We start from the raw sequence: 23,387 nt of genomic DNA on the forward strand, positions 1-23,387 counted from the left end.
GTGTAAAGAATCCCACAAAGCAGTGTGCTAAGAATAGCTCTGTGTTGCCTCCATTGCAGGTGTTACCCCAGGCACCGGCCTGGTTTGCCTATGCCTAAAAACTGCCCCACTAGCGATTCTGTGTAACCGATCATTCATGGACATCCTTCCCATCAGAGGAAATCTAGCGAGCTGGTAGCAGACAAGGTTACAGAGCTGGTTTAGTTAGTTTCTTCTGTTCAGCACTAAACCAACTGTGTGTTATGTCCGATCACTGAATGGTTATGTGTGAAGTAGTGATGTCCCTTTACAGAGCTGCAGAGTGACTTATCAATATTCTTATATCTCTTTCCTGTGGTTGGTGTTCCCCATCACATTACCCAGCATTTTATAGAGAAGCCTTCACTTCACCTACAGAGCTTACAATCTAAAGCCTCCAGCACTTTTCATAGTTACATAGTACATAGTTTGGTTGAAAAAAACACGCCCATCCATCAAGTTTACCCAGTAACTGTAGTACAGCGCTGCCCTGCGCCCGAACCTTCTCTATATTGTAGGAGTCAGATTGGTATAAGCACCTTATAAAGGTCGGGAGTTACAGTCGGGGCCGGTTCTAGGCTTTCTGCTGCCTGAAGCCAACCCCCCTTCCCTCGGAAACACTGATATATAGATACCCCCATCATATATCCCTCATATCATATATACCCCCATATAAACCCCATCACCAGCAAAAGATCAGCATGACCAATCAGAGGGGTAGCTTTGGCACGTGACTAATGAGGTGAGGGTGCTGGCACCAGACTGGCCAATCACAGCTGCCTGCTGCTCCTTTTGCTAACTTGTGCCAATAGTCTCAGACAGGGCCGGGCCGAGGCAGAGGCTGGAGAGGCTCCAGCCTCAGAGCGCAGTGTAGGAGGGGGCGCACAACTCATTCAGCTGTCATTCCCAATTGTGTTTGAAGCAGAAAGAAATAAGAAAAGGGGATACATGACAGTGACTGCTAGTCAGATAACTAGAGATTAAGGTGTTGGGGAGGTTGGGGGCTCTGGGGCACCTCTTAGTCTAATAGTAATCGGTGTGTAACGGCTGGGGTGGGAGGGATGGAGGGGAGCACTTTGCTGTCTCAGCCTTGGGTGCTGAAGGACCTTGTCCCGGCTCTGGTCTCAGAGGTGGGACCTTGTTACCGTCATTGGGCCAATCACTGCATTTGGTCAGTATCAGTGACCTATCAGATGTCACTGCTACTGACTGCCATGGTGATCTCTCGCTGGTGATGGGGTTACACCGTAGCAATGCCTCGATATATCAACACCTCACCTGCTTATGATGTTCTAGGGAAGGGCGTCAGGTGCCCCTGGTTGAATGAGGACGAGGATTCGGGAAGTGTGTGCTAGGAAGGCAAGAGAGCGGAGAGGACGCAGGCGCCAGGTGACCCAAACTGTGTCCAAACGCTCCTGGTTACAGCTAGACATCTGCCCGTGTGGATCTGGGCCCTGGATACATGAAGGACTTGCTGAAGCTGCACCACACCTCTCACAACCTCAGATCAGCAAGTTCTATAAACTTGGTCACTCCCAGAGCGCTCCTCAAAAAATCTGGAGATAGAGCCTTCTGTCATGCTGCCCCTACTCTTTGCCACACCCAGTAAAGACAGCTCCATCCCTGGAGCTATTTAAATCCAAACTGAAAAGCCACCTGTTTAGCCTGGTATTTCCGGACTTATAAAATTCTTCCTCTGTACCACGATGGTCGGAGCCATGCTTATGCGCTTTGAGTCCTATGGGAGAAAAGCGCTTTACAAATGTTATTTGTTGTTGTTGTTGTGTGTTCTGCTGATTGGGGGCACTCTGGGCATTGGGGAAATGAAGTAGATCCATATTCTCTATGCTACAGTGTTTGTATCTTAGTTGCCACCTTTTCCCCCCTAGATTTACAGTATAAAGCTGGTTATACATAGGGTTCCTCCAGGCACTCCAATATACATTTTATTCATCATGTTACTTTTATCACTGTCATTACCAATTTTATATTTTGTATTCTGTATTTTGTATCCTTCTTTGTATTTTGTCACTAATTATGTATCTTGTATATTGGTGTACACCATTGTCTGTATTATGTACCCCATGTTTGTTTCTTACTTTGTACAGCGCCGTGGAATATGTTGACGCTTTATAAATCAATAATAATAATAATAATAATATGGTAGAACATTATATGAAGATGGTAGGATTAGATTGTAAGCCTTTCTGAGGACAGTCAGTGACATGACTATGCACTCTGTAAAATGCTACAGAAGACATCAGTGCTATATAAATGCATAATAATATGGTAGGACATTAGACTATGACTGTGGTAGGATTAGATTGTGAGCTCCTCTGATGACAGTCAGTGACATGACTATGTATTCTGTAAAGTGCTGCAGAAGATGTCAGTGATATATAAATACATAATAATAATATTGTAGGACATTACACTATGACTATGGTAGGATTAGATTGTGAGCTCCTCTGAGGACAGTCAGTGACATGACTATGTACTCTGTAAAGTGCTGCAGAAGATGTCAGTGATATATAAATACATAATAATAATATGGTAGGACATTACACTATGACTATGGTAGGATTAGATTGTGAGCTCCTCTGAGGACAGTCAGTGACATGACTATGTACTCTGCAAAGTGCTGCAGAAGATGTCAGTGATATATAAATACATAATAATAATAATATGGTAGGACATTACACTATGACTATGGTAGGATTAGATTGTGAGCTCCTCTGAGGACAGTCAGTGACATGACTATGTACTCTGTAAAAATCTGCAGAAGATGTTAGTGCTATATAAATACTTAATAATGAACGGAACCATTTTGAATTGGTTCCTATTTAAACAGACTGTTGTTTGTATTTGCGGCTGTGCGGTACATTGCTCCAGCATGTCTGTGTAGTCGCTGTGAAGCCCCTCTCGTGTGACAGTATGTGGAATATTTGGTCTCGAGTTGTGTGGAATTTCGGGTCTGTGGTGTATGAGGGCGCGGCTCTGCTCTGGGGAAGGCTGATAAGAGTAGTGAGGGCTGGTCCTGGTGATGGGATGGCAGATAGCAGGCTGACATTTCACTGTTATTTTTTGACTTTGAAGTGATATCAGGAAGTGGCAGCCAGTTACAGAAACATTTGTGGTGAGTCTGTCTCTGCTGATCCCATCCAGCTCATCAGGAGGAACTAGGAGACCGCAGGAGAACACGCCAGCGCTGTCACTTCCTCTCTGTGCTCCATACTATGCTAGTGCTTAAAGTGTACCGGAGATGAAGAGAAATATATACCCGTGTTTCCCCGAAAAAAAGACACTGTCTTATATTAACTTTAACCCTAAATAATGTGCTAGGTCTTATTTTCGGGGAGGGCTTATAATTTTGGTCCCCATCGGCAGCCCCTTATAATTGCTTAATGCAGCCTCGGTCCCCTCCTGTTTTAGGACCTTATAGACATTCTTTTTCCCCTTCATTTTATCTGTAGTGACCATGTTGTACTGAGTGACCATGCTATCCTGTAGTGACTGCTGTCCTGTAGTGACCATGTTGTACTGAGTGACTGCTGTCCAATCTGTTAATTTCCGGTTCTTCGCTCTGCTTCCCTCATAGTTCTGGGAGGTGATCAGCGATGAACATGGCATCGATAATGGAGGAAGCTACAATGGAGATTCTGCTCTGCAGCTGGAGAGGATCAACGTCTACTTCAATGAGGCTCATTGTAAGTTTCTATTGTCATGTCTTTATAAAGCTGGCCATACATTATACAATTATTTTGCCCAGTTAGACACTCGACTAGACAAAAACATCTAATTGGACAACAATCATGTTTTCCATCAGCACCATGATCAACCCACAAACTGCATGACATGATTGGGAGTAGAGATGTAGCGAACGGTTCGCCGGCGAACGGTTCCAGGCGAACTTAGGGGGTTCGCGTTCGCCTGCCCCAGGCGAACTTTTGCAGAAGTTCGATTCGCACCATAATGCACTATGAGGGTCAACTTTGACCCTCTGCATCACAGTCAGCAGGCACATTGTAGCCATTCAGGCTACACTACGCCCTGGAGCCCCACCCCCCCCCCCTTATATAAGGCAGGGTCCGGCGACCATTACACTCACTCGTGTGCCTGCTAGAGAGAGGAAAGGGACAGCTGCAGACTTTTTCTCCTAGGGACAGATTAGTTAGGTTCTAGGCTGCTTTGCTTGCTCCTGACTGATTATTATTGCTTTTAAAGCACCCATCAACAGCAACAGCTCTTTTCAGAGCTCATCCTGTACATATTTTTTTTTTCTGTGTGTCAAACTGACACCTTTGTTGCATGCACAGCCTTGCTAATTGATAGTGTGTGTGCCACTGCCAGCAGCCCAGCACATTCAGTGGCTACCTGTGTGTGTGACAGGGAGCTGCACATTGTACTACCCAGTACTGCATATACCCCAGTACCTGTTGTGTTTACTTAACCCACCTCATCACTGCATATACCTAGCTTTGTGTTGAGTGAACCCACCTCACTGCATCTTAAGTACCTTTACTGTTCAGTAAACCCAGCTCACTGCATATTACTACCTGTTGTGTTGAGTGAGAACCCACCTCACTGCATCTTAAGTACCTTTACTGTTCAGTGAACCCAGCTCACTGCATCTAACTACCTAGTACCTGTTGTGTTTACTTAACCCACCTCATCACTGCATATACCTAGCTTTGTGTTGAGTGAACCCACCTCACTGCATCTAAAAACCTGTTGTGTTGAGTGAGAACCCACCTCACTGCATCTTAAGTACCTTTACTGTTCAGTGAACCCAGCTCACTGCATCTTACTACCTGTTGTGTTGAGTGAGAACCCACCTCACTGCATCTTAAGTACCTTTACTGTTCAGTGAACCCAGCTCACTGCATCTAACTACCCAGTACCTGTTGTGTTTACTTAACCCACCTCATCACTGCATATACCTAGCTTTGAGTTGAGTGAACCCAGCTCACTGCATCTAACTACCTGTTGTGTTGAGTGAGAACCCACCTCACTGCATCTTAAGTACCTTTACTGTTCAGTGAACCCAGCTCACTGCATCTAACTACCCGTTGTGTTGAGTGAGAACCCACCTCACTGCATCTTAAGTACCTTTACTGTTCAGTGAGCCCAGCTCACTGCATCTAACTACCTAGTACCTGTTGTGTTTACTTAACCCACCTCATCACTGCATATACCTAGCTTTGTGTTGAGTGAACCCAGCTCACTGCATCTAACTTACTGTTGTGTTGAGTGAACCCACCTGGCCACCTCACTGCATCTAACTACCTGTTGTGTTGAGTGAACCCACCCTTACTGCATATACCTAGCATCCCCCCGAGATGGACAAAATGGACAAACCAGGTAGAGGAAGAGGTAGAGGCAGACCCAGAGGAAGGCCACCAGGCACCGGCAGGTCTGTGCGAGGTGGTGTTACTGTGATTTCGTGCGGACCTGGCCCAAAATACAGTGCTCGGAAGAAGGCACGTGCCATCACTTCCCAAAATCGTGAGGAGGTGCTTGAGTATTTAACACAGAACACCTCATCTCCCGCAGCCACCAGTTCTACAACAAGCACCACATCCGCTGCATTTGACACTTCGCAGGAGTTATTTGGTGGTGGTGGTGAAATCACTGATTCCCTGCCACTACTGCAACAACAAGAAGAAGGCGCAGGTACACCACCTCATACGTCTGAGTTAGGTGGCGATAGTATGGACGTAACGTGTGTGGATGGGGATGATGGACCACCTGAAGTTGGTGCAGTTGAGGAGGTGTCTGAGGAAAGCGCAGCTGGCCAGGAGGATTATGATGACGATTATACGGATACCACATATGTTCCCGGTAGAGGAGATGACCAGGGGGACAGTTTAGAGGAGTAGGAGGAGACGACTCCATGATAGAAGCAGAGGTAGCTCGTCCTCAGAAACAGCTGGGGGCTGTGTCCGGCGCCATGTATCGCCAGCTATGGCCAGCCAGCCAACATTCCCTTCAACGTCAGCTGCTGATGCCACCGTAGCGCCATCACCCCAGGGGGGCTCAGCGGTTTGGAAATTTTTTCACGTGTGTGTCTCAGATCGGAGCAAAGCCATCTGTTGTCTCTGCCAGCAAAAATTGAGCCGTGGAAAGGCCAACTCTCACGTAGGGACAAGTGCCTTACGAAGGCACCTGGAGAGAAGGCACAAACAGCTATGGCAAGAACACCTGAGGAAAAGCAGAACCCCTCAAAAGACAAGCCACCCTCCTTCTCCTCTTCCTCCTTCAGGTGTATCGTCTTCATCCACTTTCTCCCTTGCACCTTCACAGCCACCCTCCTCCACACCGCCTCTTCCCTTCAGCGGTTCCTTCTCCTCTGCCCACAGCAGTACCCAGCTGTCCGTGAAGGAAGTATTTGAGCGTAAGAAGCAAATGTCTGCCAGTCACCCTCTTGCCCGGCGTCTGACAGCTGGCGTGGCGGAACTATTAGCTCGCCAGCTATTACCATACAAGCTGGTGGAGTCGGAGGCTTTCCGTAAGTTTGTGGCCATTGGTACACCGCAGTGGAAGATACCAGGCCGCAATTATTTTTCACAAAAGGCCATACCCAAACTGTACCGTGCAGTTGAGAGGCAAGTGGTGTCATCTCTGGCACACAGCGTTGGGTCAAGGGTCCACCTGACCACGGATGCCTGGTCTGCCATGCACGGGCAGGGCCACTACATTACATACACAGCCCATTGGGTCAACCTGGTGACCGATGGCAGCAAGCAGGGAGTACGTGGCTGCGCAGCGGACCGACTTGTCACACCTCCACGGCTTGCAGGCAGGCCTCCAGCCACCTCCTCTCCACCTGCTACCACCGCTTCGCTGTCGTCATCCTCCTCCTCCTCCTTGGCTGGTGCCGCGATCTCCTCTCCAGCTACACAGCCCCAGCACCCCAGGGCCTATGCTGCATGCCAGGTACGACGGTATCACGCAGTGTTAGACATGTCTTGCCTGAAAGCGGAGAGTCACACTGGAGCAGCTCTCCTGGCTGCTCTTAACAAACAGGTGGAGCAATGGCTGACCCCGCACAAGCTTGAGATCGGCAACGTGGTGTGTGACAACGGCAGCCATCTCATTGCTGCGTTGAATTTGGGAAAGCTGACACACATACCCTGCATGGCACATGTGCTGAATCTGGTCGTGCAAAGATTTGTGTCCAAGTACCCAGGCTTAGAGGACGTCCTGAAGCAGGCCCGGAAGTTGTGTGGGCATTTCAGGCGCTCTTACAAGGCCATGGCACGCTTTGCGGACATTCAGCGTAGAAACAACTTGCCGGTGAGACGCCTGACTTGCGATAGCCTGACTCGCTGGAATTCCACCCTGCTGATGTCCTCTCGCCTGCTAGACCAGGAGAAAGCCGTCACCCAGTACCTGTATCATTACAGTACAAGGACACAATCTGGGAGGATGGGGATGTTGTGGCCCAACAACTGGACACTGATGCGAAATGCATGCAGGGTCATGGAGCCCTTTGAGGAGGTGACCAAACTGGTGAGTCGCGATGAGGGCACCATCAGCGACTTGATCCCCTACGCCTACTTCCTGGAGTGTGCCGTGCGTAGAGTGGTGGATACAGCTGTGGAGGAGCGTGAACGATAAGAGTTACGGCAGCAGGAGTCGTGGGAGCCATTTACACCCGAACCCGATATTCCCACAACACCTGCGGCAGCACAGAGGGGGGAGGAGGAGGAGGAAGAAGAGAAGTCATGTGGGGAAGGAGAGGAGTCAGACTCTGATGAAGGTTGATGATGAGGTAGGTGTTTCTGTGGAGGAGGAAGAGGCGGCGGAAGAAGAACAACCGCGGTAGCCGTCACAGGGGGCTTCTGCTGCTCCACGTTCCCGTGGTATTGTTCGTGGCTGGGGGGAGGAAGAGGAGTTGCGTCCCATCACTGAGGAAGAGCAAGAGGAGATGGAGAGTACGTCTGCATCCAGCTTTGTGCAGATGTCCTCTTTCATGTTGTCCAGCCTGTTGAGGGACCCCCGTATCAAAAAACTCAAGGCGAATGACCTGTACTGGGTGGCCACGTTACTAGACCCTCGGTACAGGCACAAAGTGGCGGACCTGTTAACAACTCAACAGAAGGCGGAAAGGATGCAGGACTTGCAGAACAAGCTGTCGATGATGCTTTACAATGCGTTTAAGGGTGATGTGGCTGCACAACGCAATCAAGGTACCACTGGCAGTAACCCTCCTCCTCCCAAGTCCACGCAGGCAAGGTCAGGACTCTCCAGCGATCTCAGGGTGATGTCGGACATGCGGACATTCTTTAGTCCAACTCCTCTCCATAGTCCTTCCGGATCCACCCTCCACCAACGCCTGGACCGGCAGGTAGCCGACTACCTGGCCTTGAGTGTGGATGTAGACACTGCGAAAAGCGACGATTAACCCTTGGACTACTGGTTGCGCAGGCTTGACCTGTGGCCAGAGCTGTCCCAATTTGCTATACAACTTCTCTCTTGCCCTGCCGCAAGCGTCCTGTCAGAAAGGACCGTCAGTGCAGCTGGAGGCATAGTTACTGAGAAGAGAAGTCGCCTAAGTCACGACAGTGTTCAGTACCTGACCTTTATCAAAATGAATGAGGAATGGATCCCGGAGGGCTACTGCACGACCGAAGACTAAGTCAGTCCCCACACACAGCATCTCTGCCTGCAGGCCGCTTGCCTTCTCCACCACCACCAACAGGGTCCAGGACTCTAGGCAGATTCCTGAATTTTTAAGGCCGCTGCTAGCAGTGGCCGCTACACTAATTTTTCTGGTGCGTGTACATGCCTGCCTAATTTTTCTGGCTGCACTGCGGGCGGCTGCAACAAAAAAACAAAAAGGCATGTACATGTGCCCATCCCCCTTCGTGATCATTACCTTGCCGTGGTGAAGGGGCTTGTGTATCACAATGAAGCAATGACCGCCGGCTATTTGAGTGTCTCGGGTGGGGGTGGCACACAAAAGATAATAAGGTCGTTGCTTCATTGTGGTCAGACCAAATTTGATCAGCTGGACAGTCACTGTTGTTCTATCATTGAGCTACCACAGCCCGGCGACCATATGGGCTTGAAAAACGCCACGGCCTACACTCTGGCCACGGTGCGCACCAGTCCAGCACGGTCATCACTACGCAAACAGCTGTTTGCGGTGCATTACACAGTGAGTTTGGTGTGTCAGTGTGAAGCAGAACTCTAATTACACTCCCTGATTGATGTATACCCATGCAAGATGTTTGAAAGCACTTTAGGCCTGCAATTTAGCATTCAATGTGATTTCTGCCCTTAAAACGCTGCTTTGCGTCAAATCCAGATTTTTCCCCGGGACTTTGGGCATGTATCCCACTCCGCCATGCCCCCCTCCAGGTGTTAGACCCCTTGAAACATCTTTTCCATCACTTTTGTGGCCAGCATAATTTTTTCTATTTTTGAAAGTTCGCCTTCCCATTGAAGTCTATTGCGGTTCGCGAACTTTTACGCGAACCGAACCTTCCGCGAAGGTTCGCGAACCGAAAATCGGAGGTTCGCGACATCTCTAATTGGGAGTGGCGGTTCTTGGTGATGTGGATTTCGGAACCAATCAGCAGTACAGTTGTACAGTGTATGGCCAGCTTTAGGTATGGATAATCTCTGGTCAGGAGGACAGCAGTAACTGTTGTGTCGCCTCCCTCCTACCCCCAGAAACACACCACACCGAGTGGTAAAGCAGTCAGGTGGTCTCTCCAAACACCATCCCCTTGACGCCCAGCCACTTGTGATAGTATACACAGCGTCACACAGAGGCGCTGGCACTGCATTGCAATACAGCCGGTTGCTGGCGTCATGATGTCAGGTTGTTACGTGGCGCTGTTGCCATGGAGACATCAAGCTTCCAGGAAGTTCCTCAATCTTGTTGACGCCAGGGTCCTGGCCTCTGTTGGCAACTTGGCGGGCGCGGAGTTTCTGCAACAGCAGTAAGGGCCTGTACACACTGCTGCGTTTTTAAAATCGCATGCAAAAGTGTTTTGAAAAACCATAAAAATCATGATAACCTGTACATACTGGTGTTATGCATTTTTAGAAAAACACAAATTGCAGTGACTGCTGCATTTTCTTAAGCGCTGCGTTTGAAAAATTGCATGAAAAATGCAATGCATGTGATTTTCATTGCATTTTTTAGTTAAACAATCAGGAAACCAGGAAAACATAACCTCAGAAAAATTGCAAGCGCACAAAAATCTCAAGTAAAAATGTGATTAAAAAAACACTGCGTTTGCGATTTTCAGTGTATACAGGCCCTTAGGAGATAAGCAAGAGGGACACTTAAAGAGACACTGAAGCGGAAAAAAAATGATGATATTATGATTTGTATGTGTAGCACAGCTAAGAAATAAAACATTAAGATCAGATACATCAGTCTAATTGTTTCCAGTACAGGAAGAGTTGAGAAACTCCAGTTGTTATCTCTATGCAAACAAGCCATTAAGCTCTCAGACTAAGTTAGTCGTGGAGAGGGCTGTTATCTGACTTTTATTATCTCAACTGTTCCTGGACTATTTACTTTTCCTCTGCTAGAGGAGAGGTCATTAGTTCACAGACTGCTCTGAAAGACTCATTTTGAATGCTGAGTGTTGTGTAATCTGCACATATTATAGAATGATGCAATGTTAGAAAAAACACTATATACCTGAAAATAAAAGTAGGAGAATATTTTCTTTGCTGCTAATCTTCTAGTAATTATTCATAGTACACAACCAATTCACTATATCATATATTTTTTTTCGCTTCAGTGTCTCTTTAAGCCATACCCCTAATTACGCCCCTGACACAACCCTAGTAAAGCATACCATAAACATTTCATAAGAGAAATATGTTGTTTTATAATTCAAACCACACTAATCTTTTCTATCCTGGTTCTTTCCTTCATACTAATATTTGGAAATAAGAAATATATAAGTTTAAAGGATGGGTATAAAGTTTAGAAGTCAGTTAAACACATTTTCAGGAGAAAAATACATATATTTACGTAGATCTGTACATCAGTTCTGAAAGAGGGACACATGAGGAAGAGCGAGGGACGGGGGAGCTATGTATACACACATTACACAGATCTGTCCATCAGCCCTGAAAGAGGGACACATGTGGAGATAAGAGGGACTGGGAGGAGCTATGTATACACACATTACACAGATCTGTCCATCAGTCCTGAAAGAGGGACACATGAGGAGGAAAGAGGAACAGAGTGGAGCTATGTATATACATGTTACACAGATCTGTCCATCAGTTCTGAAAGAGGGACACATGTGGAGATGAGAGGGACAGGGAGGAGCTATGTATACACATATTACACAGATCTGTCAATCAGTCCTGAAAGAGGGACACATCCAGGGGTCTAGTCCTGGAAAAAGAGGTGAGTGGACTCACCCTAAAAATCTCTGGCCAAAAACGGGCGTGGTTAAGCATGGTGTGGGCGTGGTCATGGGTGGGGCCAAATATACATGGCCTTAGCAGTGTTCTAAAAGGTCTGCCAGGGGAAGTTTGAGCTCTGTCGTAGTGTATCCCCAAAACAGCATTTCACCAAAAATACACATAATCTGGCAGAGGTTCCTCTAAAATACAGATAATATGGCAGTGGTTCCCCCAAAATAGACAATCTGGCAGCAGCAGTTCCCCCAACATACACATAATCTGGAAGCAGTTCCCCAAAATACGCGAAACATGGCAGTGGATCACCCAAAATACACGTAACACCCAAAATACATGTAATCTGGCAGCATTGGTCCCCCAACATACACAATCTGGCAGCGGTTCCCCAAAATACACGTAATCTGGCATCAGCGGTTCCCCAAAAATACAGATCTGACAGCAGTTCCCCCAAAATAGGTACCCCCAGTATAGCTAGCCAGGTCTATAGGTGTCCCCAGTATAAGTAGCCATGTGTATAGTTGTCCCCAGAATAGGTGGCCAGATGTAGAGATGTCACCAGAATAGGTAGCCAGGTGTATGGATGTCCTCAGAATAGGTGGCCAGGTGTATAGATATTCCCAGAATAGGTGGCCAGGTGTATAGATGTCCCCAGGATAGGTAGCCAGGTCTATAGGTGTCCCCAGTATAGCCAGGTGTCCCCAGTATTTGTAATCAGGTGTTCAGGTGTCCCCAGTATAGCCAGGTGTATAGGTGTCCACAGTATATGTAGCCAGGTGTATAGGTGCCCCCAGTATAGCCAGGTGTATAGGTGTCCCCAGTATATGTAGCCAGGTGTATAGGTGTCCCCAGTATATGTAGCCAGGTGTATAGGTGCCCCCAGTATAGCCAGGTGTATAGGTGTCCCCAGTATAGACAGGTGTATAGGTGTCCCCAGTATATGTAGCCAGGTATATAGCTGCCCCCAGTATATGTACAGGTGTATAGGTGTCCCCAGTATATGTAGCCAGGTATATAGCTGCCCCCAGTATATGTACAGGTGTATAGCTGTCCCCAGTATATGTAGTCAGGTGTATAGGTGTCCCCAGTATATGTAGCCAGGTGTATAGGTGTCCGCAGTATATGTAGCCAGGTGTATAGTGGCCCTAGTATAGCCAGGTGTATAGGTATCCCCAGTATATGTAGCGAGGTGAATAGGTGTCCCCAGTATATGTAGCGAGGTGTATAGGTGTCCCCAGTATATGTAGCCAGGTGTATAGGTGTCCCCAGTATATGTAGCGAGGTGTATAGGTGTCCCCAGTATATGTAGCCAGGTGTATAGGTGTCCCCAGTATATGTAGGCAGGTGTATAGTGGCCCCAGTATAGCCAGGTGTATAGGTATCCCCAGTATATGTAGCCAGGTGTATAGTGGCCCCAGTATAGCCAGGTGTATAGGTATCCCCAGTATATGTAGCCAGGTGTATAGGTGTCCCCAGTATATGTAGCCAGGTGTATAGTGGCCCCAATATAGCCAGGTGTCCCTAGTATATGTAGGCAGGTGTATAGGTGTCCCCAGTATAGCCAGTCTATAGGCGTCCCCAGAATCGGTAGCCAGGTGTCCCCCCAGCTGGAGGGGAGCAGCGCAGTGGAGAGGAGCATTGTGCAGAGCAGTGGGGAAGGGCGGACGTCTCCCCCCCCCCCCCTTCCCTCACCTTGGGGCTTCTCTTCCTGGCTCTCCTCTCCAGAACATTTGCGGCGGTGGCTGGCAGCGGGCATCAGTGGGCGGGACTTACCTCCTCCTCGTTCCGGCAAGTTGAAGCTGTACGTGCCGCTAGTCTGGTCTAGTGAAGACCAGAGCAGCGGCATGCACAGCTTCAACTCGCCTGAACAGGAGGAAGAAAGTCCCGCCCACTGATGCCCGCTGCCAGCCACCGCCGCAAATGTTCTGGAGGGGAGAGCCAGGAAGAGGATCCCCAAGGTGAGGGAAGGGGGGGGGGGGGGGGGGAGACGTCCGCCCCCTTCCCCACTGCTCTGCACAATGCTCCTCTCCACTGCGCTGTTCCCCTTCACATATGCTAGGGTGGACGACGTCCACTCTCCAAAGGAAGCCCCTGGACACATCAGGAGGAAAGAGGCTCAGAGGGGAGCTATGTATAAACATATTACACAGAGCTGCCCATCAGTCCTGAAAGAGGGACACATGAGGAGGAAAGAGGGACACATGAGGAGGAAAGAGGGACAGAGGGAGCTATGTATACACACATTACACAGATCTGTCCATCAGTCCTGAAAGAGGGACACATGAGGAGGAAAGAGGGACACATGAGGAGGAAAGAGGGACAGAGGGAGCTATGTATACACATATTACACAGATCTGCCCATCAGTCCTGAAAGAGGGACACATGAGGAGGAAAGCGGGACAGGGAGGAGCTATGTATACACATATTACACAGATCTGTCCATCAGTCCTGAAAGAGGGACACATGAGGAGGAAAGCGGGACAGGGAGGAGCTATATATACACATATTACACAGATCTGTCCATCAGTCCTGAAAGAGGGACACATGAGGAGGAAAGAGGGACACGTGAGAAGGATAGAGGGACAGAGGGAGCTATGTATACACATATTACACATAACTGCCCATCAGTCCTGAAAGAGGGACACATGAGGAGGAAAGCGGGACAGGGAGGAGCTATGTATACACATATTACACAGATCTGTCCATCAGTCCTGAAAGAGGGACACATGAGGATGAGGAGGAAAGAGGGACAGAGGGATTGGGATCCCAAAGAGGGACTGTCCTCTGAAAGTTGGAGATATATAGCTGTGAGCGTCTCTGTGTTATAGACCTGCCAATACAGTGCAATGTATTAGTGAGTTTGGAGATGTATTTCCTCCTCTAGTCATGTGATTGTTGTTCATATCTTGCAGCCCACAAGTACGTCCCCCGGGGTGTGCTGGTGGATCTAGAGCCCGGAACGATGGACAGCCTGCGCTCCAGCGCCATCGGACCCCTGTTCCGCCCGGACAGCTTCATTCATGGTGAGGATAGCCATGCGCCTGTTTTTAGGAAGTTTATTTTTACTCTTTGTACAAACACAGTAATGTACTGCACTCATTCCTCAGTCACACTTGTGTATTACAGCAAGCATTGCCCTACACATGCCAGTGTTACAATGTGCGTTACTTCATAGTCTGCTCATTTTCTAGCTTGCAGATAACGCTACCTGCCACGAAGCAGGGATGGGAGCATATCCATCGAGCTTTGCACACTGTGTTGTAACACACCACTTCGGTGCATACATGGTGCGAATGAGGTCTAAAGATATGGAGAAAGGAGAAGGAATGTGTTCCTGTTTGCTTGTCTGCTATATCCTCTTTCATGACCTCTCGCTTCCTAAAACGTAACCGCTGTGCAATCCTAGGTTTTACCTTTGTTTCCTGACAAGTTTGGCATTTCAGCTGTCACTTTGGATACAGCAATAACATTTGTACTGCTTACGCCATCAAAGTGATAGACATGTAGTTTTATTCAGGACAATCTAGGTTTTCTTTGGGTAAGATTTGTTTTCAAGAATTAATTCATTTTATTGGCACTTTATAGGGAAAAAATAGGCTTAAGTGCAGAAAATACAATTTTTTTTCATATTTCACCCTTCACAATTTCACTTGACAAGTGCCACAGTTATAAAACATCTAAAAATATGTCACTTGTCTTTTCCCGGATAAAATGATACCCTACATGCCATATTTAATCACTAATTGGGAATGTGGCATACCATTATCGCCAGCTTGTGCGTTTGTAGCGATTGGACCCGGTCGCTATGGCGCACAGTGTGGGGACCCCAGTGTTGTACAGAGACAATGCTAGGCAACAGCACAGCGATGCATATGTAGAGTGTTGGGTCCAGGAGCTGTTGTCCTAGCGATCGGATGCAATTGTTACGGGCAGCAGCCATTACAGGTGTCCATTAATCTTAGGGCTAAGTATAGGTGACACAAGCGGTTAATTAGGTAGGAGTTAATATTTTACTTGGCGGGGGCGAGGGGGGGGGGGGGTGGAGATAGAAACACTTTATTAATTAAGGGGGACATGGTCACTTTAATACTTTTTTTTTTCTTGTTTTCATTAATAAACGTATTGAATGTTAAACGAATGCACAAGCGTGCACATGTGAGAGCAGAGCGAGCGCGCTTGTACATGCGCACGAGCGCTAGGCAACATTTTAACTACAGGACATGAACGCAGAAGGAAGAGGTGAGTAATTACTTCCCCGCCTGCTGCCTGACTAAATACTGTGCACATAGCTGGAGGGGGTGAGCAGATGGGGCGACCCAGGTGAGGGGAGGTCCAACCCCCCTTCCCACCGCTGTGCCCACTGCCACCCTTCCTGGCTGCTACCCCCTCCAGCTCAGTGGCCCCCTCCACCTGCCAATTAAGGAACCTGCCTCACCCCTCCTCATGGGCGGCCCAGGGGTGCTGATAGATTTGTAAAGCTCTGATTTGCTGTGATCATATCTAGCTCAGAGACCTACATATCTACCACCTGACCAAACTGATCACATGCTTCTCCGTGACTTCTCCTAGACACGACCATCAGTAATCAGAGACTTGCATGTCTATCACCTGACCACACTGATCACATGCTTCTCCATGAGTTCTCCTAGACACGACCATCACTAATCAGAGACTTACATGTCTATCACCTACCCACACTGATCACATGCTTCTCCATGACCTCTCCTAGACATGGCCATCACTCATCAGAGGCTTACATATCTATCGCCTGACCAAACTGATCACATGCTTCTTCATGAGTTATCTTAGACACGACCATCACTAATCAGAGACTTGCATATCTATTACTTGACCAAACTGATCATATGCTTCTCCATGAAATCAAGACATGACCATCACTAATAAGAGACTTAAATATCCCTCACCTGACCAGACTGATAACATGCTTCTCCATGAGTTCTCCTAGACACCACCATCACTAATCAGAGACTTACATATCTATCACCTGACCACACTGATCATATGCTTCTCCATGACTTCTCATAGACACGACCATCAATAATCAGAGACTTGCATATCTATCACCTGACCAAACTAATCACATGCTTCTCCATGACTTCTCCTAGACATGACCACCACTAATTATTAGTATCTCATTGGCCATCTTATACTCAGGAGGCAATACCTGGTGCTTTGTGGTCTTCCCAGCAGCATCTGACACACAATTGTTGTATTTCCTTTTAAAAATTACAGAACGCTGTGGCATGCTAATCTTTGGTATGGTTTAACCCAACAGGAAATTCTGGAGCCGGCAACAACTGGGCAAAAGGCCACTACACGGAAGGGGCGGAGCTGATAGAATCCGTGATGGACGTGGTGAGGAAGGAGAGTGAAAGCTGTGACTGTCTCCAGGGGTTCCAGCTGGTGCACTCTCTTGGTGGAGGAACCGGTTCCGGAATGGGCACTCTTCTTATAAACAAGATCCGAGAAGAATATCCAGATAGGATAATGAACACCTTCAGCGTTATGCCTTCACCCAAGGTCTCTGACACAGTGGTGGAACCCTACAATGCCATCTTGTCTATCCACCAACTGATTGAGAGCACCGATGAGACCTTCTGCATCGACAATGAAGCTTTGTATGACATCTGCTTCCGTACGCTGAAGATGACTAATCCAACCTATGGCGACCTCAACCATCTAGTGTCCATGACCATGAGTGGTGTGACTACATCTCTGCGATTCCCTGGACAGCTCAATGCAGATTTGAGAAAACTGGCAGTCAACATGGTGCCTTTTCCTCGTCTTCATTTCTTCATGACTGGATTTGCTCCTCTTACATCTCGCAGAAGCCAACAATATAAAGCTCTGAGCGTGCCTGAACTCACCCAGCAGATGTTTGACTCCAGAACCATGATGACCGCTTGTGACCCTCACCACGGCCGTTACTTAACTGTGGCTGGAATCTTCCGTGGAAAGATGTCCACCAAAGAAGTGGATGAGCAGATGTTGGCAGTGCAGTCCAAAAACAGTGCTTATTTTGTCGAGTGGATCCCCAGCAATGTCAAGGTTGCTGTTTGTGACATCCCACCTCGTGGACTTAGGATGTCGTCCACCTTTATTGGTAATAACACAGCAATCCAGGAGATCTTCAAACGTATTACTGAGCAGTTCTCGGCCATGTACCGCAGAAAGGCCTTCCTCCACTGGTACACAGGCGAAGGGATGGATGAGATGGAGTTCACAGAAGCCGAGTGTAACACCCAGGATCTGATAGCTGAATACCAACAGTACCAGGAGGCCACGGCAGAGGTGGATGAGTTTGAGGAAGAGTTTGAAGAAGAAGTGGTGAAAGTTACGGAGACCATAGAGAAAGTTTATGGGTAGAAATTAATGAGACCCACTCCAAAAGGAGGACGTGTTATTAGGTTGTGTAGCCAGAAATTCACATTGTTTCTGAAGAAAAATAAGATATTGTAATGGGTGGCATTTGGGGGACATGGGGTATTTCCTTCAGACCCTTTAATGTAAAGTACTGATGGACTTACAGACTTTTGATTGGTATTTTACCAGTGAAATGTGTTTAATCTCAGTATCTGTTATATGGTGGGACTTTTAGGCCGGTTTTACTTTGCGTTGCGGTGTGATGTGATGCTTATGACACATCGCTCTGCAAGGAAACAAAAACTCACTCGTATGATTAGGGCCAGATTTTCCATAAGGCACTGTAGGCACGTGCCTACAGGCGCTGTATGTTAAGGAGGCGGACCCTACTCCTTAGATCACTGACCTCAGGAGCTTACAGTCTGATACCTGCCTCATATCATTGACATCAGGCACTTACACCCTAATCCTTGTTTCATGTCACTAAGAATGATATGAGACAGTGACTATAGTGTAAGATTATAAGGACAATTAGTGGCATAAGGTAGGGATTAGAGTTTTTAACTTGGAGATGTGGCCTGTGTTCAGGGGCAGGGTTTAGGGTTTCAGAACGTCTGTGCCTACAGGCCTTTGAGTTGCAAATCCGGCCCTGCGTATGATTCCTTGGCAGAGTGCGCCGACTGGGTCATTTGCATGGCACTGCCCCCCGCTCAGTGATGTACTCCCTGCTGGGCAGAGCGTGTTGATAGGGTCATATGCATAGCCCTGCCCCCCGCTCAGTATGCATAGCAACATCTCTCGGTCAGCTCACGCTTGTCCGGAAGTACGTCACTGGGATTCCCATGGATCCACGCATTAGCACTGCGGCGCACCATGCTCCGTCGTTTACTCTACACGGGTTGCCTATAGACCTCAAACACTGTGTGTTAAGTTTGGTGCTTGCGGTAACATGCTGATGCCCTTGTGTCAGCTTTGATACTTCCAGCGCACCACAGTGAACCGCAACAAATGTGAAAGCCTTCATAGACTTTCATTGCTTTTGTACTCCCTTGCGGTAAAATAGGGTAACACAACGCAGGTTTAACCTGCAAGTGTTAAACGGGCCTTAGAGAAAATGTAAACAAAGAATCCAGCCAATCTAAACATAAACCCCTGTGAGTATTCATAAATGGGCCTGAATGAGAACAGTTTACACATAATTTTATACGCTTTCTGTGGAATGTTGGGTCATCGTATTATGCAGACTGTAAAGGTTGGTCCAGTGGCAGATAACCTAAACTAGTCTGTGGCCTGCCTAAACTCTGCCTAAACTTCTGACAAAACCAACACTGATCATAAGAGGTTTCTCCATTTTGTGTATCTCGGTCTCCAATCAGTTAAATCTGTAGAATAACCTATCTGTTGGGAATCCTGTTTTTAGTCCATCATCCATATCACAAAGAGCACGGAACTTCTCTGTGGATGCTTTATGTAGATAGCTATAGACTGTGGTGCTGGAACAGCAGGTTAAGTGATTTTTCTGTCATATCTCAGACCAGTGTTTTTATCCCATCATGCCTGGTCTCCACTTCTTGTTGGTCTGTGCAGCTGAGCCAAGTGTGATGACTCATTTCTTCATACCAGAAGCCAAACAATAGGCAGGGACAGAGCTATGAGGGCAACCAACTTCTTATCCTGCATCTCCTTGTGTTACAGGGGCTTCCCTCCAGGGCAAGTGTTGTGGACACATTTGTTATGGGGGATGGCTGCCATGGTGGACAGAATAATGGGTAGAGGCTGCTATGGTGGCCACACTTATGGGTGAAGAATGTCATGATGGCCACACTTATGGGTGAAGAGAGTCATGGTGGCCACACTAATGGATGGATGGAGTTATGGTGGCCACACTAATGGATGAGTGTGAAGGAGTCATGGTGGTCACATTAATGGATAAGTGTGAAGGAGTCATGGTGGCCACACTAATGGATGGAGGTAGTCTTGGTGGCCACACTAATGAATGGATGGGAGGGAGACATGGCGGCCACACTAATGGATGGGTGTGAAGGAGTCATGGTGGCCACACTAATGGATGGAGGGAGTCTAGGTGGCCACACTAATGGATGGATGGATGGGAGGGAGAGATGGTGGCCACACTAATGGATGGATGTGAAGGAGTCATGGTGAACACACTAATGGATGGAGGGAGTCTTAGTGGCCACACGGATGGATAAATGGAAGGTAGGGAGACATGGTGGCCACACTGATGGATGGATGGTAGGGAGACATGGTGGCTACACTAATGGAAGGATGGGAGGGAGACATGGTGGCTACACTAATGGAAGGATGGGAGGGAGACATGGTGGCCACACTAATGTATGGAGGTAGTCTTGGTGGCCACACTAATGGACGGAGGGAGTCTTGGTGACCACACTAATGGATGGATCGATGGAGTCATGGTGGCAACACTAATGGGTGAGTGGGATTGGTGTGAGGGAGTCATGGTGTCATGGTGGCCACACTAATGGATGGGTGTGAAGGAGTCATGGTGGCCACACTAATGGATGGGTGTGAAGGAGTCATGGTGGCCACACTAATGGATAGGTGTGAAGGAGTCATGGTGACCACACTAGTGGATGGGTGGGAGGGTTTCATAGTGGCCACACTGATGGATGAATGGATGGATTGAGTCATGGTGGCCGCACGTCTTATTGGTGGAGGGTTATGGTGGTCACATTGTGGTTGTTGGCAGATGGGCCTCCTGGTTATGGTTATCACCATGGGGTACGGTGTATCAACACATCGTAGGGGGATGATTTGTAGTTATGCATCGGCCCCACACCTGCTCACTCTCATCCCAGCTGCTTTATAGGACAACTAGTTTCTACTATGGGCGGTCCATGAGATGCACAAAACTCTGAGCTGATGCAGGAGTTTGCAAATTCTAAGCCTGCCAAGGTCAAATTTGATTGGTCCATGTTCAAGCTGCATACATTTGCATAATCTTGCATCAACTATAAGAATTATCTCATTGCCCATCTCTCTTCTTTACATCGTGTCTGAGATGACCGCAGCCTCAGACAGAAGCTTTTCTGCAATGTATTAGTCAGAATTTCCTCACTAATCCCTTGTGTCTATTAGGCAAAAACTCATCAGTTGTGTTTATAGATTACAAAATAAAAAGCTGGGAGCTTCATATTTATCATTTGCGTGTGAAATAGTTGTGTACTTGCTTTTACGTATTTATTCACTTTAGAAACGCAAAGCTCTGAAATAATGAATGTGTGTGTAATCAGCGCCACAGAAGATGATAGCACTGTATAAATCCAAAATAAAAATATTTATAATTTATTTCTGTAACGCCTGTGCTGGGTTGTGAGGTCTCTGTGCTATCTAATAAATTATTGTCTCATTTCCCACCAGATCCTATGGATGCTTTGTGCACAGAATATCGATCGCTGTGAGAAACGTTTTTCCATTCTTACAGATTGTCTACAGCTGCATTGTGAGCAGAGGCTATCAACAGGCGTCAGGCGAACCAAATCCTTCCCATTAGAAGTCATATTTAAACTTAAGTGGACTGAGTTGGTGGTGGTGGTTAGAGGGGTTTAACTCACCCTTGTAGCCACCTCTGTGTGCTGCCCTCTACGTGGTGTTCCTGCTCTTCGATACTTCCTCTGTAACAGCTGGATGGAAGGAGGAAATATATGAGAGTTGAAACACGACGCGGAGTGCAGTGCACAGAAGCAGCGACAAGGGTGAGCTAACCTTCCCCCTGCTGTGGTCCCCTTTAGTTTAAATTAGAGTTCTGATACGAAGGGTTTGGACTGCTGTTCCAAATCAGCTTGATCATCTCTATTTGTGAAGGTCACATTAATTGTTCTACTGACCATGAGGCTGATCAGACACAACAACAAACTTTATTGAGACACAACATTAACATACAGCCAGAATGCAGCACCTAGACTGCAGCACTTCTATGTTATGCTGGATACACACGTTATGTTTTTTCGTGCGATAGATGGATTAGATAGATAAAATCCGTCATGTCCGATATTGCTTCTAATCGTTTCCGCACTTGATTTCTCATAGCGGTGAATGGAAAAAGATAAGAGAAACGAATAAAGAGAAGAGAATCGAGCGCAGAATCGAGTGCGGAAATGATCGGGTCGGAGAATCACACGAAAAAACGCAGTATTACTGTAGGTGGAGCAGACAATTGAATCTCAATATCCTAACAGATTGGATATAGGATCATAGGATGGTGATTGGCTCTGTCCTTTGCCGCTGAGGCCAATGTGATACTGATAATGACACTCTTACATGGAGATTTATGGATCTTGGAATCAGGGCAGTCAAATATACTAGGAGCAGGAGGAGATGGCAGCACTTCCCAGGCAGGCTGCATCTGATTGACCAACTGGATGTGCAGAGAATACATAACCTGGAGATTTGGATTCACACATAGGAGAAAGTATCACAGCTCAGCGCTCTATAAAACGATCCAGGAGCTGGACATGGGTTCAGCCATATAACTCCAGGAACAGTCCCCTTCACAGGAAAGTTAAAACGTCCAATCTTTATTGGAAAGCATTTTGGACACAGGCATATTGGCTCATGCGTATCGGATTACCAATCATTCCTTATGCTGGCAATACACCATGAGATTTTCGGGCAGATAGATGGTTCGATAGATAATTTCCGACATGTCCGATCTGATTTTAGATTGTTTTTCTGATCGATTTCTCATAGAAGTGAATGGAAATCGATCAGACGGTAAATCTGAAAAATCTCATTGTGTATTCCCAGCATTGGTCGTATCTCACAACGCTCTCACAGGAGCGAGCATTTCAAGGTACATGCCTACACCCATATGGGCTCACCACATCAATTACAGTAAAAAAAACTTACATAGAGCCACATATTCAATTCATTGTTTTCTCCTAAGTTTTCTCCTAGGAGATGAGTTTTCATCTTCTGTTCAAAGTGACATTTCAGCATTTTTTTGTGTGGTGGTGGCTTAAAGGACAACTGTAGTGAGAAGAATATGGAGGCTGCTATATTTATTTCCTTTTAAACAACTAGTTGCCTGACAGCCCCGCCGATTTATTTGGCTGTAGTAGTGTCTGAATCACACCAGAAACAAGCATGCAGCTAATCTTGTCAGATCAGATAATAATGTCAGAAACGCCTGATCTGCTGCATGCTTGTTCAGGGTCTATGGCTAAAACTATTAGAGGCAGAGGATCAGCAGGATAGCCAGGCAACTGGTATTGTTTAAAAGGAAATACAAATCTTTTTGTTGTTAAAGTAGATCCGAGATGAACTTTTACTCATTGCATAATTGTGTTCCTTTTATATAGTTTATAGGGCATTCCTCAAGCCAAATACTTTTTTTGTTTTGTTTTAATACTCTTATTCCCTATAAACTAAACAAGGCTTGCCCACAGCTTCTCCAGAGAGCCTTGGCACTCTCAGCCTTAGTAGCAAGGGCTTATGGGAGCTCAGTCTGGGCAGGAGGAGGAGGTTATTAGCCACTGATTTCCGAGGCAGAGGGGAGGAGGGAGGAGGAGAGGAGGAGAGGGGACTGAATTTGTCACATTACA

At 47.2% G+C, this 23,387-nt stretch overlaps 1 protein-coding gene across 2 annotated transcripts in view; it reads left to right on the plus strand.

Moving 5' to 3' along the window:
* Positions 1-21,198, plus strand: part of TUBB1 (tubulin beta 1 class VI) — a 33,939-nt gene extending 12,741 nt beyond the window's left edge. For both annotated transcript variants that reach the window (XM_068262998.1, XM_068262997.1), the window contains exons 2-4: positions 3,617-3,725; positions 14,334-14,444; positions 16,718-21,198. In XM_068262998.1, coding sequence (XP_068119099.1) covers positions 14,384-14,444; positions 16,718-17,808 — 1,152 coding nt within the window. In that variant the 5' untranslated portion in view covers positions 3,617-3,725; positions 14,334-14,383 and the 3' untranslated portion in view covers positions 17,809-21,198. The remainder of the gene's footprint in view (positions 1-3,616; positions 3,726-14,333; positions 14,445-16,717) is intronic.
* Positions 21,199-23,387: the final 2,189 nt, after the last annotated feature.

This window comes from Hyperolius riggenbachi, chromosome 12 (assembly GCF_040937935.1).
Source record: "Hyperolius riggenbachi isolate aHypRig1 chromosome 12, aHypRig1.pri, whole genome shotgun sequence".
Taxonomy (NCBI): Eukaryota; Metazoa; Chordata; class Amphibia; order Anura; family Hyperoliidae; genus Hyperolius; species Hyperolius riggenbachi.